General features: G+C 27.2%; 1 protein-coding gene across 1 annotated transcript; it reads right to left on the bottom strand.

Annotated features, from left to right (window-relative positions):
- Nucleotides 1-3,342: 3,342 nt before the first annotated feature.
- Nucleotides 3,343-10,483, bottom strand: LOC107453694 (ferritin, middle subunit). Its single transcript, XM_016070611.2, has 5 exons — nt 10,229-10,483; nt 9,340-9,464; nt 6,191-6,337; nt 5,013-5,141; nt 3,343-3,545 (listed from the first exon to the last, which is right to left on the bottom strand). The coding sequence occupies exons 1-5, from the start codon at nt 10,296-10,298 to the stop codon at nt 3,402-3,404; spliced, it is 615 nt and encodes a 204-aa protein (XP_015926097.1). The 5' UTR covers nt 10,299-10,483; the 3' UTR covers nt 3,343-3,401.
- Nucleotides 10,484-17,356: the final 6,873 nt, after the last annotated feature.

The raw sequence follows: 17,356 nt of genomic DNA, 5'->3' as shown, positions 1-17,356 counted from the left end.
AATTTAATTTTGTAAAATATTTAAACATAATATTTTTAATGCTATTGAAAAATTTCTGTTGAAATTATTGTTTTGTTTTGAATTGTAAATGAATTATTTATGATTTATCTCATATCATTTATTTTTCTTCATAATTTATGTTTATATAAGCATAATATTTTTCGTAGAATCAAAGGAATGATAAAAAAAATAAAAACAAATTTATTTCAAACAAACACATCTGTTCTTAAAGGTAAAATAACTTAGAAAGAACACATTTGAAATAAAAAAAATTGCACATTATTATAATCTAACATTTAATTTTAAACAAATAATTAAATTCTTCACTCTCTGAGTTTTTATTTATAGTAAAAAATGCAGGAAAATAAATAATAAGAAATATTTAAAAGACAACTGATCATTGAAATTTTTTTTAAATGAAGATGGTTGATTATGCCTGCTATCTATATTTATATTTAGTCTATTATTTAAGGTTTTATTTATTAAATTCAGAGAGATAGAGCAGGGGGAAAATCTTCCTTCTACTAGGTAAATTAGCTTGTACTATTTCGTCTTGTTAAAATTATAGACATTTTTTTTAGTTGTGAGTAATAGTAAAGCAAATTTTGAGCACATTTGATTTACAAATTTTACTTAAATTAAACCAATAATTTAGTTTTTTATCAAATTTTATAAAAAGCAAGCATAAATATTTTATTCCCTTCTTAACAATCAATCTAACTATTAATTCAATACAAATCTATAACTCATTAATTCACTGTCGCGATTTAATTGAATATCAAAATCTATTTTTTTTTCTCTTTGTTCCTCAAGCTACTTCATTTTTCTAACCACAAAAATGTTTCAGTTACGGGATTATATTAATTCCCATGGTCGTTCTGGTGACTAAGCTGTAGCCACGTTATTTAATATTGAGAACGGGAGGTAGGCATTCTTTTTAGCTATTCTATCTATCGATAAATCGCCAATTATGGATCGCTTCCAATGCTCTTAAGTTACCATTAAGAACACTTCACCCACTGCGTATTTAAAATTCTTGGCGTTCTGACAGAGGTGTTCCGACCTTTATTAATTTTACTAAACTTTAATCTTGAGTAAAATGCATCTCTTCGTCTGATACCTTTTTTTTATTTATTTAATTTTATCTGGCCAATATTACTTAAATAAAAACAATAATTGTTTTGCATATCAGTGGACTATCAATTTTTTTACTAAAGCATTGTACAACTATTTACTTTAATCACGTCATCATAAAACTATTGGAAGTCATGCTTTTCTCATCACAAGACGAGTAATTGTTATTACAATGTAGTTTTTGTAATACTAAGTAACTAAATACTTTTCTCAATTAGTATTTAAGTCACACTTTTAGTATAAATGATAAGATTTTACTACTAATATATTTTTTTTTTTCCATTTAAATCTGATTACTTATCATAAGTATGTCTTATCATAGTTTTAGAATAAAATATAAGATATTATTTTCGATATATTTAAATATTTTAATATCGGCATGTACTGCATTAAAAAAAAAAAATTCTGACTAACTTTCTATGATCAAGAAGTTCCAGTAATAATCTTAAGCTTCTCAAGCTATATTTAGTCAGACTCACCTTATAATTTATGTATTATATTATTCTTTGTTGAAAACCCAAATGTCACGTATTTACCAGTCACAAATAGAAAAAAATAACACTCATTGTTTTTTCGTTTTTTTATTGTTTCTTTTTTTCAGAAAAAATTGCTTTCAACTCATCCTATAGTAATACACGACAGTAAAAAATTCCGGACCAAATTGCTCTGTAAAGTACCGGCACTTTGGGAGCATCATAAGTTAACTCCAATTTAAAGAAAATCTATTTTTACCTAAAAATATTTTACCTCTATTTCTACAGTATTATTTATTTAATTAAAGTGATTTTACTGTAGTTATTACAGTAGAAATTACTAAGTATCAAATTTTTTGTTCATTAATTTGCTCCATTAAAAATGGATTTTACGGTAAAAGAGAAACCCGCACCTTGAGTGTGGGTACTTTTTACCGTAATTTGATCAAAAGTTTTCACCATGTTGTTGGATTCTGTTCCTCCTAAGAAGATAGTAAATTTTAGGAAAGTTTTACATATTTGATTAAATAAGCTTAAAAGTTGTTTCAACTTCAAATTACTATCTTTGAACAATAATTATGCAATGAAATAAAATACACAAATCAAATGTTGAATTTTGATTCACAAATTACGCTGATTGCCGTTACTCTTTGACAGAATTTATTACTGAGTACTGGTTAAAATAAGCTAATTGATTTTTTAATTGACTATTTCCATTTTATTTGAGAGCAGAATACTACCTTTGAAAACAATTTTTCCACTGCTATCTTTCCTTGACTCTCAATCAGTCAAATACGAGTATTATAAATAAAGGAAAGAATTTAGCTTCACATGTAATCGTTAAACATCATTTCACTTTTTTAAAAAAAGTCATTTGCATTAGGTTATACAGTCAAACCCCGCTATAGTGAACACGGTTTATAGTGAACTCCCGGATATAGTGAACGTAATGTTCGCTCCTGTGCCTTGCTACACACGCATAACGTAATTTTTTGTGGATATCGTGAATCAAAACAAGAGAGGAAGTTGGATATTATGAACTTTTTTTCTGTCTTCGACTGATTTATTTTCTTCATTCTTTTGTAATAATTTTGAAATTTCTACTTCAAAATAAATACATATATACCAATTTTTAAAACCATCTATAGCATGGAATGTAGCAATAAGCATTTTTCTTTCTTGCTTCTTTATGGAATAGCATTATTGAATTGGTTCGTTCAGCATTCAAAGAAACAGCAATCTTCCAGTATCTGGACAAATGCTTGAAGTCAAAGCCGATGAATTTGCTAGGCGATTTGGTGAGATTACTTTTATATGCTCGAATGGATGGTTAAACAGATTTAAAAACCGGAATAACAGAAACTCAGAAAAAATTATCGGAGAGTCGAGATATGTTTCCATATCTGATGTTGAGGATTGCACATCAGCTGAAGATTACTAATTTTTTTGTACGCAAAGCAAAGAGTAATAAAAAATAAAAGTTAATACATTCTTGTTACTACGTAATATTTTTCAGTCATATTTCGTATTTCATTTTATTAGTCATTTATTTAAATAATGTGTAATAAAGGGGGGGGGGAGTTTGGAAAGATTAATTAAAATTGTTTGCGGAAGTCCCGGTTACAGTGAACCGAAATTTCGGTCCCTTGAAGGTTCACTATAGCGGGGTTTGACTATTGAATTAACAACTCACCGCTTTCATTTTAGACTGCGTTATCAAATTAATTTAAGAACATTTCTTAGGAAAATAAAACTGTAATTTATTTACAAGGTACATAAATGTTGCTAGTTTTTTCATTCTCCCATCAACTGTCTGTCATATAAATATTCTCCTAATGGATTGTCCTTCATTGCACCGAGAACAGATATGTGACGTAGCAAACCATCAATTGATTCAACTTGCTCAGTGAAATATTCCTTCTCTAAGAAGTCCATCAGCTGTAAGTAAAATAAGTTCAATATTTTGAATCAGAAGGTTTTTAAAACTCATAATAACATGATTCCAGGAATAGCCATTCGAAAATAAAAATAATCGAATAAAAATAATTAGATGTCGTGCATAAATCTGAACTATAAACAAAATAATTAAAAAGGATTCATCGCTAACTCCCTGACATAGAATTTTTTTTAAACATATTTTTCATACTTTTTTCATTATTTTGAATTTATCTAGGTAAAAATAAGGGGGAAATATTACATTTAGCATATTAATAATTTATATTTATGAAATACAGCCTGAAAACTGGTATCTTTTTCTGCGTTAAAGATAAAATCTTCCAAAGAGAACTTACTTCCAAAGATTAATTTTTCAAAATTGCAATTATTTAGGTTTAAGAGAAACAATTGATCATCGTTGAAATTTCTGCAATTTACATAATACATTTGTTAATACATTCTTAACTGAAATTTTTTAATATTTTTTGACTTAAAATTTTTTTATCTACTTTTTTATATTTTAGTACAAATATAATTCTGATAGTCTTAACAGATTTTTTTAATAACTATTAGACAGATTTTAAAACTAAAAATTACCAATAATAATTACGTTTAAGCAGTGAATTTGCACAATTTGTATATATATATGCACAAAATGATACTGAAGTAAGGCTGTGTGAACTTGTGGGGTAAAATACCATTTAAATCTGAGTTGCCATTGTAAAGGCATGTACGAATGTTGAGTCCTTAATATATTTTTTAAAATAGGATTCATTCAAACTAAAGAATACTGTTCACCCTATAACATCTTCTTCGCTTGGAACTTGTAAAAGAGGATTCTTTTTCGGGATTATAGAAGTCCAACATCAAATGTAAGTTGAGTAACAAAATACTTCAGAGGAAGGCCCAAACAACCAAAACTTATGCTCAGAAGTGTGTTTAGCGGAGATTTTATAAATTTTCTAGATTCCGTGGAACTAAAATTTTGTAATACGTCCTCTGGTCAATGTCTCTCTTCTCTCTACTGATGTCAAATTTGGAAGTCATGTTCTTCGATTAAATAATAATCATAATTGACCAATAGTTTAGAATTTCAGACTAATTTGATATTTTTCTAATTATTTTCTATTGTTTATTCAGAGTAAGGCTCATTCAAAATTTTTCTAATTGTTTTCGATCGCTTGAACGACATTTATTCGAAATTTTTTCTAATTGCTTTCAACAGTTTGGCCATTCAGGCGTATTCGAAATTTTCCTAAATATTTTCTACTAGGTCTTTTACGTTCATTAGGCATTTTTTCTAGTTACTTTTTACGGTTAGATCATTCAGACTCATTCGAAATTTTTCTAATTATTTCTATTGTTCAGACTTTCATTCGGCATTTTTTTCCAATTACTTTCTAAAGTTTAGCCTTTTAGGCTCATTCAAAAAAATATTTTTTCTTAATTATTTTAAATACATAGACTTACATGAGCATCTTTACAGTGCACGTCAGCGATATCGTGGATATGATGAAGTTGATTATATACTTCCTTCTCCAAATGAAGTGCATCGTTCAAAGCTTCAAATGCACTTCCCCAATTAACTTTGACAGGCATCTATTAAAAATGAATACACTTTACAAAAATACGTTACATGCATAAATATAGGTTTAAAAAGAGAGCGTTACACATTCGATATTACATTTTTAATTAGAATATAAACCTACATCGTTTTAAATGCTAAGTAATTCTTCATTTGATTAACTCAAAATGGGAAACAGTAACATTGCAATAACCAGAGTATACTTAATTTAAAATTACTATGAAGGTACTTATGGTTTTATAATTATAAATGACATTTTCTCTATGTTGCATAACGTAATTATTCCTCATCAAAATTCAGCATTTCTTTAAATGATGTTGATATTCCGACTCTATTTTACTATTTTTGTATTATTAAGGATACTTTAGTTAAAAGAGTTTATAAGGAATAAACGTACTTTAGATTCTGTATAAAACTAATTACTTTTCAATTGTTAAACCTATAAATTCTGCTCAACTCTTCATAACATATAACACCTCATAAAAGAAAGAATGCCTCCACACGGATCAAATTATTAGTCCGACGTACGAGCATAAATTGCGCATTGGGGTTAATAAAAATATCCCAACGCTCAGACTAAAGGACCGTATTTCTCTTTTATGGTAATCCATGCAAAGGCTCCCTCTCTCTTCTAGAAGGTATTGCTTTCACCCAGCAACAATCCATTCGTTTTTATTACAGTTTTAAAATGTCATATTTATATTTTCAAATTCATATCTTTTAACTGCATTTCAAAAAAAATTAGTTTTAAAATATTAAAAAAAATCTTATGTCTGTATTATCAAAAGGAGGGTCTTTTTAAAAATGTAAATGGGTTTAATTTTTATTATAATTTAAAAAGTAAGCTAATAATAAGGGTTGGTTAAAAATAATTTTTAACATTTTTCAATGTAAGACAAAAAAAGAATAAATTTAATACTTAATAAAACGCATTTAATTAAGTATTATTAAATTAATTTAGCATCACCCCTTAATAGCTTAATATTCCAATCATAATGGATGCATGCAAATGCAGTTTTAACGTATAGATGTGAGTCGGTAATAATACTTTTGTAATTCATACATCGATATTGAAATCACTAAACTTGCTTCCCCTGGAATTCAGGTAATCAATCAACTTCTGCGCATGCTCTCTTTCTTCTTTGGAGTTCTCACTAAAGAATTTTGCAAAGCCTTTTCGTGCAACTGCATTTTGTTCAAAGTGGGCAGCCTAAATGGAGTAAAAACAATGTCAATAAATTATCAAAAGAAGCTGGATGTTCTATCATATCACACATCAAAAAGGCTAACTTTGAATTTATTTAACAGCATTAGGAATTTCAACACAATTACGGTCAGTGACTTGGAAAAAGTGTTTCAGTTATTGGTAAATAAAAATAAGTTTGTGTCTGTAAATATTAGAGGGTCATAAAAATACAGGTCTAGCCGTACTTTTTTTCGGCATAAAATAATATGTGCGGTCTAAATGGAGTAAGAACAATATCAATGATTTATCAAAAAAATTTGATGTTCTATCCCGTCTCATATCAAAATGTCTGACTTTTGAGGTTATTTATCAGCATCAATAATTTCCACAAACTCTAATAAAATTATGGTCAGTGACCGGAAAAAACTACTTTTAGTTATTGATAGACAAAAACAAATTTTTGGCTGTAAATATCAGAGAATCATAAAAATACTGGTCTGGCTTTCCTTTTTTTCCTTCTTTTTTTCATAAAATAATATGACTACTAATGTGCTCGCTGTTCGGGGTCGTCGATGTAAAGAGTGCTTTTGTATCTGTAGTCTGATGTTGTAACCACCAAGAAAATGTGCGCACATTTTTCATCTGAATCAACAGTATATTTAATGGTTGTAAAACTCTTAGAGGAGTAATTTATGTAGCGAGACTCTTATTATAAAACTCTTAGACTCTTATTATAGACTCTTATTATAAAACTCAAACTCTTATTATAAAACTCTTAGAGGAGTAATTTATGTAGAGAGAGTTTCTAAGTCGTAAAGAACGTTGTTCCGACAAAGACAATTTTACTTCCAGTAAATCCATCTCCAGCCTTTTACTATGGCAGTAAATTACTGAGCTGTGTTTGGAACTATAAAATTTAATAAAAATTTGTCACATACTTTTGCATTTCTGAATGTGGAGAAAATTCCTAATACAAGGACTTTATACATTTTAAAGCATGACTATTGTTCTTTCATATTCATTTCTGGACATTTTATTTTAAACTGTAGTCATCCGTCGTTGTTGTAGGCCGTTATCTAATGAATTCATTTTTTATATTTTTATTATAATTGATAGATTATACTGTAGTTCATATTTGTAGGAATTTTCATTAATATTTAATTTCTTATTTGATATGAAAATGTTAAACTTTCTACTGCTTTTTCGATAAAGTACATGGATTGGATTTAGCGCATTATTTTCCTGCCAATATGTCGCAAACATACGCGTTTTATTTTCATTCTGTGAATTATATTTATAAATAAGCAAATCACTCTATAGTTTATTTATTAATAAATGTTGACGCTTTAAAATGAAATTTTTTGTTGTTGATAATTTCAAAGAAAATTTAATTTGAAATTCCAATTTGTATTTATATATAAGGTACAGTTTTTTGTATCAAAAAGCTGAATTTTCTTATAATAAATTTCGACAATACATAAAATTTTTAAGTACAGAAACATTTATTTATTTATTTTTCATTATTTAGAAAATTATTTTACAATTTAGGAAAAGTATTTGGATATACATATATTTGTTGGAAATTTTATATTTATTATTGCACATTAATTATTTAGGAAAAATATTAGCTGACTAAAACTGAATTTACATGACTGTAACAAATAAACAAATCGCTCTATAATTTATTTATTTTGATGCTTTAAAAATAAATATTAATTTTAATAATTTCCAACCAAGTTTAATTATAAACTTTAATTTGTACTTATATATGATGTACAGTTTTTAGGTTAAAAAAATTAAATTATATTTTAATAAATTTCGTCAATATATGAAATTCATAGGCGGAATTTCTTTTTTATTATTATTTAGAAAATTATTTTATTATTTAGAAACAATTATTTGGATATACATATCCATGTAGAAAATTTTTAATTTAGTTAATTAAATATTTATTATATTGTATTTATAATCTCGGAAAATTACTAATTGTTTAAAAATATGGTTGAAACTACCATGTTTTCGGTCTCTAATAAATTGCCGTGCTTCCGGCTCTATGAGAACACCAAGAAACTCGGTAATTTCTACGAAAGTGATTCGGTAATGAATTTGGTGAAATTAACAATAAAGTTCGGTTTTATAATCTCTGATAAAATTAGTAAATGTCATAAAATTTGTTAATTTTATTATAATAACTTGGAGTATGGCATAAAACACAAAGACATTTTTGAGCAGGACATTTTATTCTGGTAAAAAAAATAATAAATAAATAAATTTAAAAAAACTATAATTTTGAAAACTACTTCCCGTCAACCTTTACCATATGAAATAAAAAAAATTATCAAACAGTTTAAATACCATGCATTTTGGTTTTATTATAGCAGTTATTGGATATATCTTTACCAGAAATGTCATTACGATACAGTAAAGTAATTTTACCAGAATTTTTTCTCTGTGTAAAATATTTTCATCTAAGTTAATCATCATTATAATCTATTAACAATAAGTTAAAGGATATTCTTACCATATTCATATATACACCAAACACCATATTCATTTACATCGAGGTTATTCATCATTAAAATTTATCAGTAATAGGTTAAAGGATATTCCTACCATATTCATTGACACCGAAGTTAATCATTATAGTATATCAGTAATAAGTTAAAGGATATTCTTACCATATTCATATAGACACCAAATACCATATTCATTTACACCGAGGTTAATCATCATTATAATTTATCAGTAATAGGTCAAAGGATATTCTTATTATATTCATTTACACCGAAGTTAATCAATCATCATTATAATTTATCTGTAATAAGTTAATAGATATTCTTACCATATTCATATAGTCACCAAATACCTTATTCATTTACACCGCAGTTAATCATCATTATAGTATATCAGTAATAAGTTAAAGGATATTCTCACCATATTCATATCGACACCAAATACCATATTCATTTACACCGAAGTTAATGATCATTATAATATGGTAGTAATAAATTAAAGGATAATCTTACCATATTCATATAGACAAGACTAGCGTGCATTTCTACATTGACTTGTGATCTCAAAAGTGTCATGCATGCTGGATAAAGATGATATTTATCACCAGATTCATCTTTCACGTCGTTGCTGGACAACTCTGAAAATGTAAATTACAAAAAACGCTAAAATAGTTAAATTTTATTCACAAGAAAGAAAAAAAGGAATTTCTTATTTACCTTTAAATATCAGAAAAATATTTAAAAATGAGGCGTAAGGTAATTGAAACACATTTGTTTACATAATTTTTTATCGTAATCCCAATCGTATCGTATATCGTATCTCCCAATGTTAGAAGTTTAAGTGAGGACACTGGTGCTGCCAGTGATTCGGATTTCAACTATACGTCATAGACTGGAAACATAGAAACCAAAAATTTAGACGGTGTACAGAAAAATGTACAAAAGTTCGAGGGTATAAAAAATTTAAAAATTCGATAATTAGCTAAAAAATTATTACTTACTTAGCTTGTAGTAAAAAAAATAATATACGCAGGTTACAGGTTATAATAACAGGTTACTGTTCAGATCAGACAAATGCTGCTACCGGAATGTAATTGCTGAGAGTGTCATTTTCATTTCCTTTGGAAACGAATTTTTTCAAAATTCTAGTTTGATTGAAAGATATTACTTATATTCTTCACATAGTTCATTTATCAATAAGTTTATGCACTTATAACTTAAAATAAGTAAATTAAGCAATGGAATCAAACTTAATAATAAGAACTAAATACAATGAATTACAAGTGCTTCTAATTTCTAAATCGTTAAACCGCATGCTCATGAGGATATTAAAAGTGGATTTAAAAATTTTGCTCTAAAAAATTATGAATTATACTCTAAAAATTTATAAATTATTACTCACGTTTTACGCCTACAGCCACTGCTAAAAGAAGGGTAAATCCTGCTGTAATCCACACCATTTGTTTTAACATTTTATGAAACTTGACTACCCATAAAATTCTATGCTATGAGTGGATCCGAATAATCAAAAATCTCAGAAAGCTGGAAAGTGGTCATAGGTCAGAGCGATAACCAATACATTTTTAATAACATCGAAGGTCAATAGCATCGTCGATATCAAGATCCCTAGATACGGAATTCGTAGTGGGAAAAATTTGTCAGTCCTTGGCTTGCTCGATTTGTTTTGATTTCAGAACTCTAAAATGAGAACGTTGTTAAGGAACTCTAGTTATGTTTTTAGAGCACTGGGTTGAAAAATAAATGATAAATTCAGATACTGTTCGTAGCATATCAACTTAGTTACATAATTGATTAAAACCAAAGCTTTGACCGGTGAAAAGTATCCATGTTCGTAATAGACAAATGGTTTATTTTTTAAACAAAATTTATTGATTATTTTGCTTTTGAAATTTCAGAAATAAATTAATATTCATTGAAATATTAAATTTGGCTACCTTTTATCTCGTTTGTAGAAATTGGATGTAGTAGGTGTGGTATTTTAGTGTGGTCAAAATATTGACCTCCCCGTTCTGGTAGTAAACGTTAAATATTTTAATAGATGCGATAAAACAATTTAGATTAACAAATTAATTAACTCATGCAAAACACTAATTTCTTAGATCAAAGTATGCATGGTCGTAAAATTAGCCTTCATTGAAATTAATCAAAATTACATTTTAAACAACAAGATATATTACATGCCAAAAATAAAATAATTTATCACATGAATAAAACACCAGCTAGTATATCACACAAAGGAAAAAAAATATAGCGGAAGTTAAAATTCGTGATCATCTAAGGTAAAAGAATAATTTGAAAAGTTAAATAAGGTTGAACAAAAAAAACGTTGAAATAATGAGACAAAATATTAAATTAATTACTTACATTCCGTTTATTCATAATTTTAGAATAATATGCCCGAATATAGCACATGGTACGATTTTTTTGAAGCACCAATTGATATTAAATATTTAAAAAAATGAACGCTCCACAGCATTAAATCACTAAAGCATAACATCATACATAAATTAAAAATTTTTGGTGAATTTATATGATTTTGATGAAATTAGATTAAAAGTCAAAAAGTATTCTAACACAGTCTATTCAGTATTTCTCCTCGGCCTGGGTGTAATATGTATTTTCTTAAGGGCAGCTTTCTTTCCCTCACATCAGACTTATCTTGCGCTGGTGTGGTTGCATGGTGCATCTTCTCTTTCACACATTCATTTACAGTTAATTATCTATTGGTTAAGCCTGGTGGTTGTTCATATAATTTGTCCTAATGTTAAACATTTGTTTAACAAGATGAATTTTTTATTTTTTCCCCTCAAATACAAATTATTACATTGGTATAGTTCGTACGTATTAAAACTGCATAAGTATAGTACAGTTGTAATATAAATACGTGGGGAATATAATCTTATGGCTCCTCTATAAAGATTAGAACCGGAAATTTGATTGATTGTGATACACTTTGTCTACTATGAGTTGGCCTCTAGCAACAGCATTATGCTAAATGATACTGAATACAGTTAATATTTATTTTGATGAGATGAATTTCTAGAAAAGTATTTTCCTAAAAGTCTAATAACGTAAAGCCACATGAAGGGCAACAAAGAATGATAAGTAAAAAAAGAGGAATTATTGATTTTGTCGCGGCATAATTTTCAGTTTTGTACATTATTTCTTTTAGTACTGGTTTATTGATTATTTCACCTCGTGCCAGGAACGGGTATTCAACTAGTTAGGTATAGCCTACGGATTTTGTGTTCTTAATCATATCCACAGTTAAACGATTTTTTTTCGGGGGGGGGGGACGAATATTTAATTGTGTTACTTTCTCCCATTTATATATAAAAAATTTTATATATTTAATGCACAAATTTTTTATGAGATTGAAAAAGAGTACTAGAGTTTCATTTTATAATTAAAATTTCATTTATTAAAATTTCATTTTATTATTAAAATTTCATTTTATTATTAAAATTTCATTTTATTATTAAAATTTCATTTTCATTATTAAAAAAAAATTTTTTTAAAAAAAGAAGAAGAAAAAAATCTGAAAACAGTTTATTTCAAATACAAATAAAAATACTTCAGTTTAAAAATTTAAATAACCACTTTTCCGAAGTCATTTTTTAAATGTTTTTTTCCCCTAGTACACAAAATAAAAGGCTCCTCTGAAATAGTTTTCATATTCACTCCTGTTATTATCTCATATATTTTATACTTCACTTAGCTTTTAACATATGGTGCTGCTATCTAGGGAATTTTTAATGAAATAATTTAAATTTATCCCTTTTTTTTTAATTTCCTTATTAGCCGATATTTTATGAAAAAACGGTCTTACCTCAAAATGCTTCAAAGAAATTCGTTTAACTCAAAAGTTATGAAATATGAAAAAAATATACTTTGTATTTTCCATTTATTTCCAAATGTTTTATTCAAAATATTTCGTCGAAATTTCTCACCTACTGAACCTGTTTTATTATGTCGCTTACTTCTTAGATGTAGACGCAGCCTTTCGTTGGTTGAAGAGTGAAAGTTATGAGAGTGGGATACCAGCTCAGGCACTGTCCACGTCATTTGATCAAGATTAAAATTACGTGGTACTCTTGCCGTGGATTTAAAAAGATGGAGCCCTGAAAAATGCCGCTGGATGGTAATGTCATGGTTTGGTGAGTGTGTTTTATTGTTCTATATTTGAGGATAGGGGATGCTATTAATCACTGAAATTTTACTACATTTCTTAAGTAACAATAATGTTTTTAAAATTTTTTTAATCTTTGAAAAAAATATTTTAACTAGAAAAAGAAAGTATAAATTGAATTATTCGATAATTGTTCATCAGATTTAGATATTATTTTTTAATTTAAATATTAATCTACGTTTTTTAATGTATAGTTTTGGAATGCTTATTTTTTCGACAAATGATATACAAAATATTTATGTTAAGGGTGATGTTTAAAGAACACCATGTTTTTAAAAAGTAAATTTAATGTTTCTTCTGCGTTTTTCGTCTTAACTATTCTTGAAAGCCTCAAAGAATCAACGTCTGAAACATGATTGGAAGTTTTAATTTTTTGTGAATAAGAATAAGTAATGCAAAACACACTCATTTTTACGAGATGTAACTATTTTGTCAAAATGCAAATTATTGCAAATTTTATGTTTTTTTTTAAAATAAGAAAGAACGGAAAATCGGTATACACATTACGTTAATATGCGAATTAATAATTAATGCCGTATAGCGAGAACTATACCTATATTTTCGTAAATTCTTTAAAATACTTTTTTTAATTTTTGATAAAAAAAAATAATTTAAAATGCAAAAAAGGTTTTAAGATAAAAAAATATTATTGATATATTTATTTTGTTGCTCTTTTCTCTACAAGGACTTTCTTTTTTCTTTTTTTTTAAATATTATTAGATAAAAAACGAAAGAAATGCTTCTTACAATTTTCGCTGCCACTCGCACAAGCCTCGGGAAGCTCTAATTATACAATAAAATATACTTAATATCCTTCAAAGAAATAATCTAGAATTTAAAATCCTTCATAAATAAAAATAATTTTTGTTTAAAATTCAAAAAAGCTTTCAGAGAAGAAAATTTAATGTGACAAGGAAGAAATGTTAGAAAGTAACGAAGAAGAAAACTTTGATGTGACCTTTTCCCTTTACGTAGTATTAAGGAAGTGCAATTTTCAAACAAGTACGAACTTTTGTAATGATTTTTTTGCAGCAAAATATTCTGGTTTTCTGCGATGAAGTGTACCAGAATGTTCTTTTTCATGATTACGTATGGAAGGCCGACTTTTTAACTAAATTAAACTCCAGTGCATCAGGGATTTTATTGTACAAAGAAGAATTCTATTTTTTATATTTTATAATCGTCGTTGAACAGCCCAATTTTTTGGGTTTACGACTGCTAATATTCAACTCCGTAGCCTTGTAATTTTGAACCCAATCCACAAGACAAGGGAACTACTGTATCAAGCATTGGGTGAAATTTGCCTACGTGGAGGAATTTTTGATGGAACTAACCCGCATTAGCGTTACAGGAAGAGGAAGACCACGAGAACCTCCCACTGCTAGCCAGACGGCAAAGGGACTCTAAATCAGGATCCATCCACCACACAGGATATTTCACGTCAGCACTGTGGTCGGTACAAGCCGGATACGAATTCGTAACCACCAGCCATTGCTGGAATTCGAATCCGGCTCACCTCATTGGAAGGCGAACAGAGGAATTCTATTATCTTTACTCTAAAAGCACACCATTAGGTGAGTTCTGCAAATGTGCACCCTGAATCACTTAAGCTCCGCGTCACGAATCTCACCCATTTTATTATTATTATTTTTTTTTTTTTGAAGTTCAGGAATTATTAATATGATATAACTTCTCCATTTTATAAGATAAAAAATGTGTATGCATCTATTTTCATGTCAATTTCAAGAGCAAACGGCGTTGTTCAATGTTTTTTAAACAAACATGATGGTTCTAACCAATGTACTAAGAGCCTATTTTCAAATTTTTCATCAGCATTTCGGATTGTATTTATTTTTGAATATCTCTATAAGATTGACAATCAAACCATGAAATAATTAAAATTAAGACCAATGAAGGAATTTTAATACAATGAATTTTTATTATTTGTTAAAAACGATAGCATAATTCCAATATATTTTCTTAACCAATAAAAAAAATAATTTTTTTAAAATAAAACTTAGTCTCGATGAGAAAATACTTTTTCCTATTTAATTGAACAATCGTAACAATTGAAATATAAAAAAAATTGATAATTGTTTTAGTACAAGAAAAATATATGTATATGCTTAATATGTATATGACTATATCTATATGAGTAAGACTCAACTACGTGAATTTATTTTATGCTCCCAACAATTAATTAAAATTTGATTTAAATTACTGCGTCCGAAGCAAATGTAGTTAATATTTTTCATCAATACAACACAATAGTTATTCCCAAAATATTTCTCGCTATACAAAAGCCGTTATACCCAAACATTTTCTTCTCAATTTCTTTTAAAATGTGCAAACGGAACATAGTTTTCCCGTAGCAATTACAAATAACAGAGAAAATCATATTGATCTGAAGTTATTACAGTGTTATTCAATAAATACTAATATTAAAACAACAACAATACTAATATTAAAACTTTTCCTTGAATTTCTTTGATAATAATAGTTAAAATGTGTTATTCTATGATGTTAAAAGCAACGTTATTCCATTGACGTTCATAATCTTAAAAAGAACTATGTTAAAAATATTCAGTAGTCTAACAAACAAGTCTAATAAACAATTGGGCAGGGGGTGGGAAAAGTTTTAACAAAATGATCAAATAAAAGAAAGAATATAAGGAAATGATGTGGTGGGATATAGAGAGAGCCCCAGAAATCTCAAACTATGAAAATTAAAAGAAATTTCTGTAATTATGATAATTACAGAAATGTAGGCTAATGGCTAATAAAAAGTTTTGGTATTTAAGTAGATAAAAAATTAAATGATCGTGTTCTTTAAGTTTAAGGACGTGTTTTGTGAGTCCAATATATATTGGGCATCTTCCATTCTGTGCTTCCGACACTGAAGAAATTTTTTTATTATATTACTTAAATTATAATATGTAACACTTTTTTTTAACTCTTATCTCATTACTTAGCTTTTCTCACATTTAGCTCAGAGTTAACCCTTTATTTCTAAGGTTATTTAAAGTTTTTAATAGCTGAAAATTGTTAAATCCGCTTTTAGTCAGAGGTAATACTCTATACACTTAACATGAGAGTGCATTATGAAAAAAACTTATGCAAAATATTCGATTTATAATAAATTAAAGTAAAGGTCTTATCCTTAACTTTTAAATATATTTTAATACCTTTGCAAATACTAAGAACATGGCATACATTACTTAACAATTTATTTGTCTTTAAATTTAAAAACAAAAACCAGAATTAAAAATTGACATTTTATTTAAAAAAAAAATAAAAAATTATAAAATGTAAATAAAATGTTTTAAAAAATTCAAAGTTTATAATTTTAAACAAATTCTATCGCTTTAACCAAATTTTTTAGCTTTTACAGCGAACGGAATTTAAAATCAAATAATCTGCCAAAACAATAGGCAAAAGGTTTTATAAATAAGTATTCGTAAACCATCATATTTATTAATAATAAGTTTTTCCACTTGCTAGAAATTTTCAAAGTGTTTAATATAGTTTTAAGGCATTGAATTCGAATGTAAACGCAATTAATGGATTTTCATATTAAATGATTGAATTAAGCGAAAAAAATGTAAACAAGGTTAATGTTAAATTTTATCTAATTCGCTGATCTTAATTTTAACTTAACTTTTAAATAAACATTTTGTCACACCTTATTTTAATAACTTTTTCGCCGATTCCATCTCAATTTAACTCCATATGATTAATAAAAACTTTTTTAAACTGCAAAAACTAGTGTTATATTCTTAAAAATACTTAACTATAACTCTTTAGATATTTTATTTTTTGTTGAATAGCATTAATTGCAAAACATTATTGGAGCAATGAAAAGACAATACGACTCAAATATTTTTTTTTTTGAAATTGCTACGATAAAACTGTGTGTAATATAAAATTACAGGCAAAGCTGAAATATAGGAATTAACGAATTAGAATATCTTGAAGGGGTTTACGATATATGTTGTTTTCCGGTAATGGAAAACTTTTAACTTTCACTATGCTCAAGTGTATCACCAATACCAAACCGCATGAGGTGTCATTTCCAAACCCTTCTCACTAATTATATCGTTATCAATAAGTTTGATTTAGTTTAATCTTTTCTAAATTTTCTTCATCAAACTATTTTCAATTTCAAATAGATTTAAATCAATACATGTTGCCCGTTGCCAAATATCATAACGTTGAATTATTTATGTTATTTGTATTTACCAATACATAAATGCAATACTTCATTAAAAGAGATTTTTTTTTTATTTCTCTCCTTTTCATAGATTGTTTTTAGTTCATTAT

Source organism: Parasteatoda tepidariorum, chromosome 2 (genome assembly GCF_982258835.1).
Source record: "Parasteatoda tepidariorum strain Cologne lab strain chromosome 2, Ptep-v5.0, whole genome shotgun sequence".
NCBI classification, from domain to species: Eukaryota; Metazoa; Arthropoda; class Arachnida; order Araneae; family Theridiidae; genus Parasteatoda; species Parasteatoda tepidariorum.
This window is presented reverse-complemented; position numbering and strand designations above follow the sequence as displayed.

Bases quoted from the DNA above. Each gene is read 5' to 3' on its own strand.
- LOC107453694 (XM_016070611.2), bottom strand. From the start codon at position 10,298: ATGTTAAAACAAATGGTGTGGATTACAGCAGGATTTACCCTTCTTTTA. The intron at 9,465-10,228 runs GTGAGTAATAAT...TTACATTTTCAG, and splicing joins AGTGGCTGTAGGCGTAAAAC to AGTTGTCCAGCAACGACGTG. The intron at 3,546-5,012 runs GTAAGTCTATGT...TTTTACTTACAG, and splicing joins TGCACTGTAAAGATGCTCAT to CTGATGGACTTCTTAGAGAA.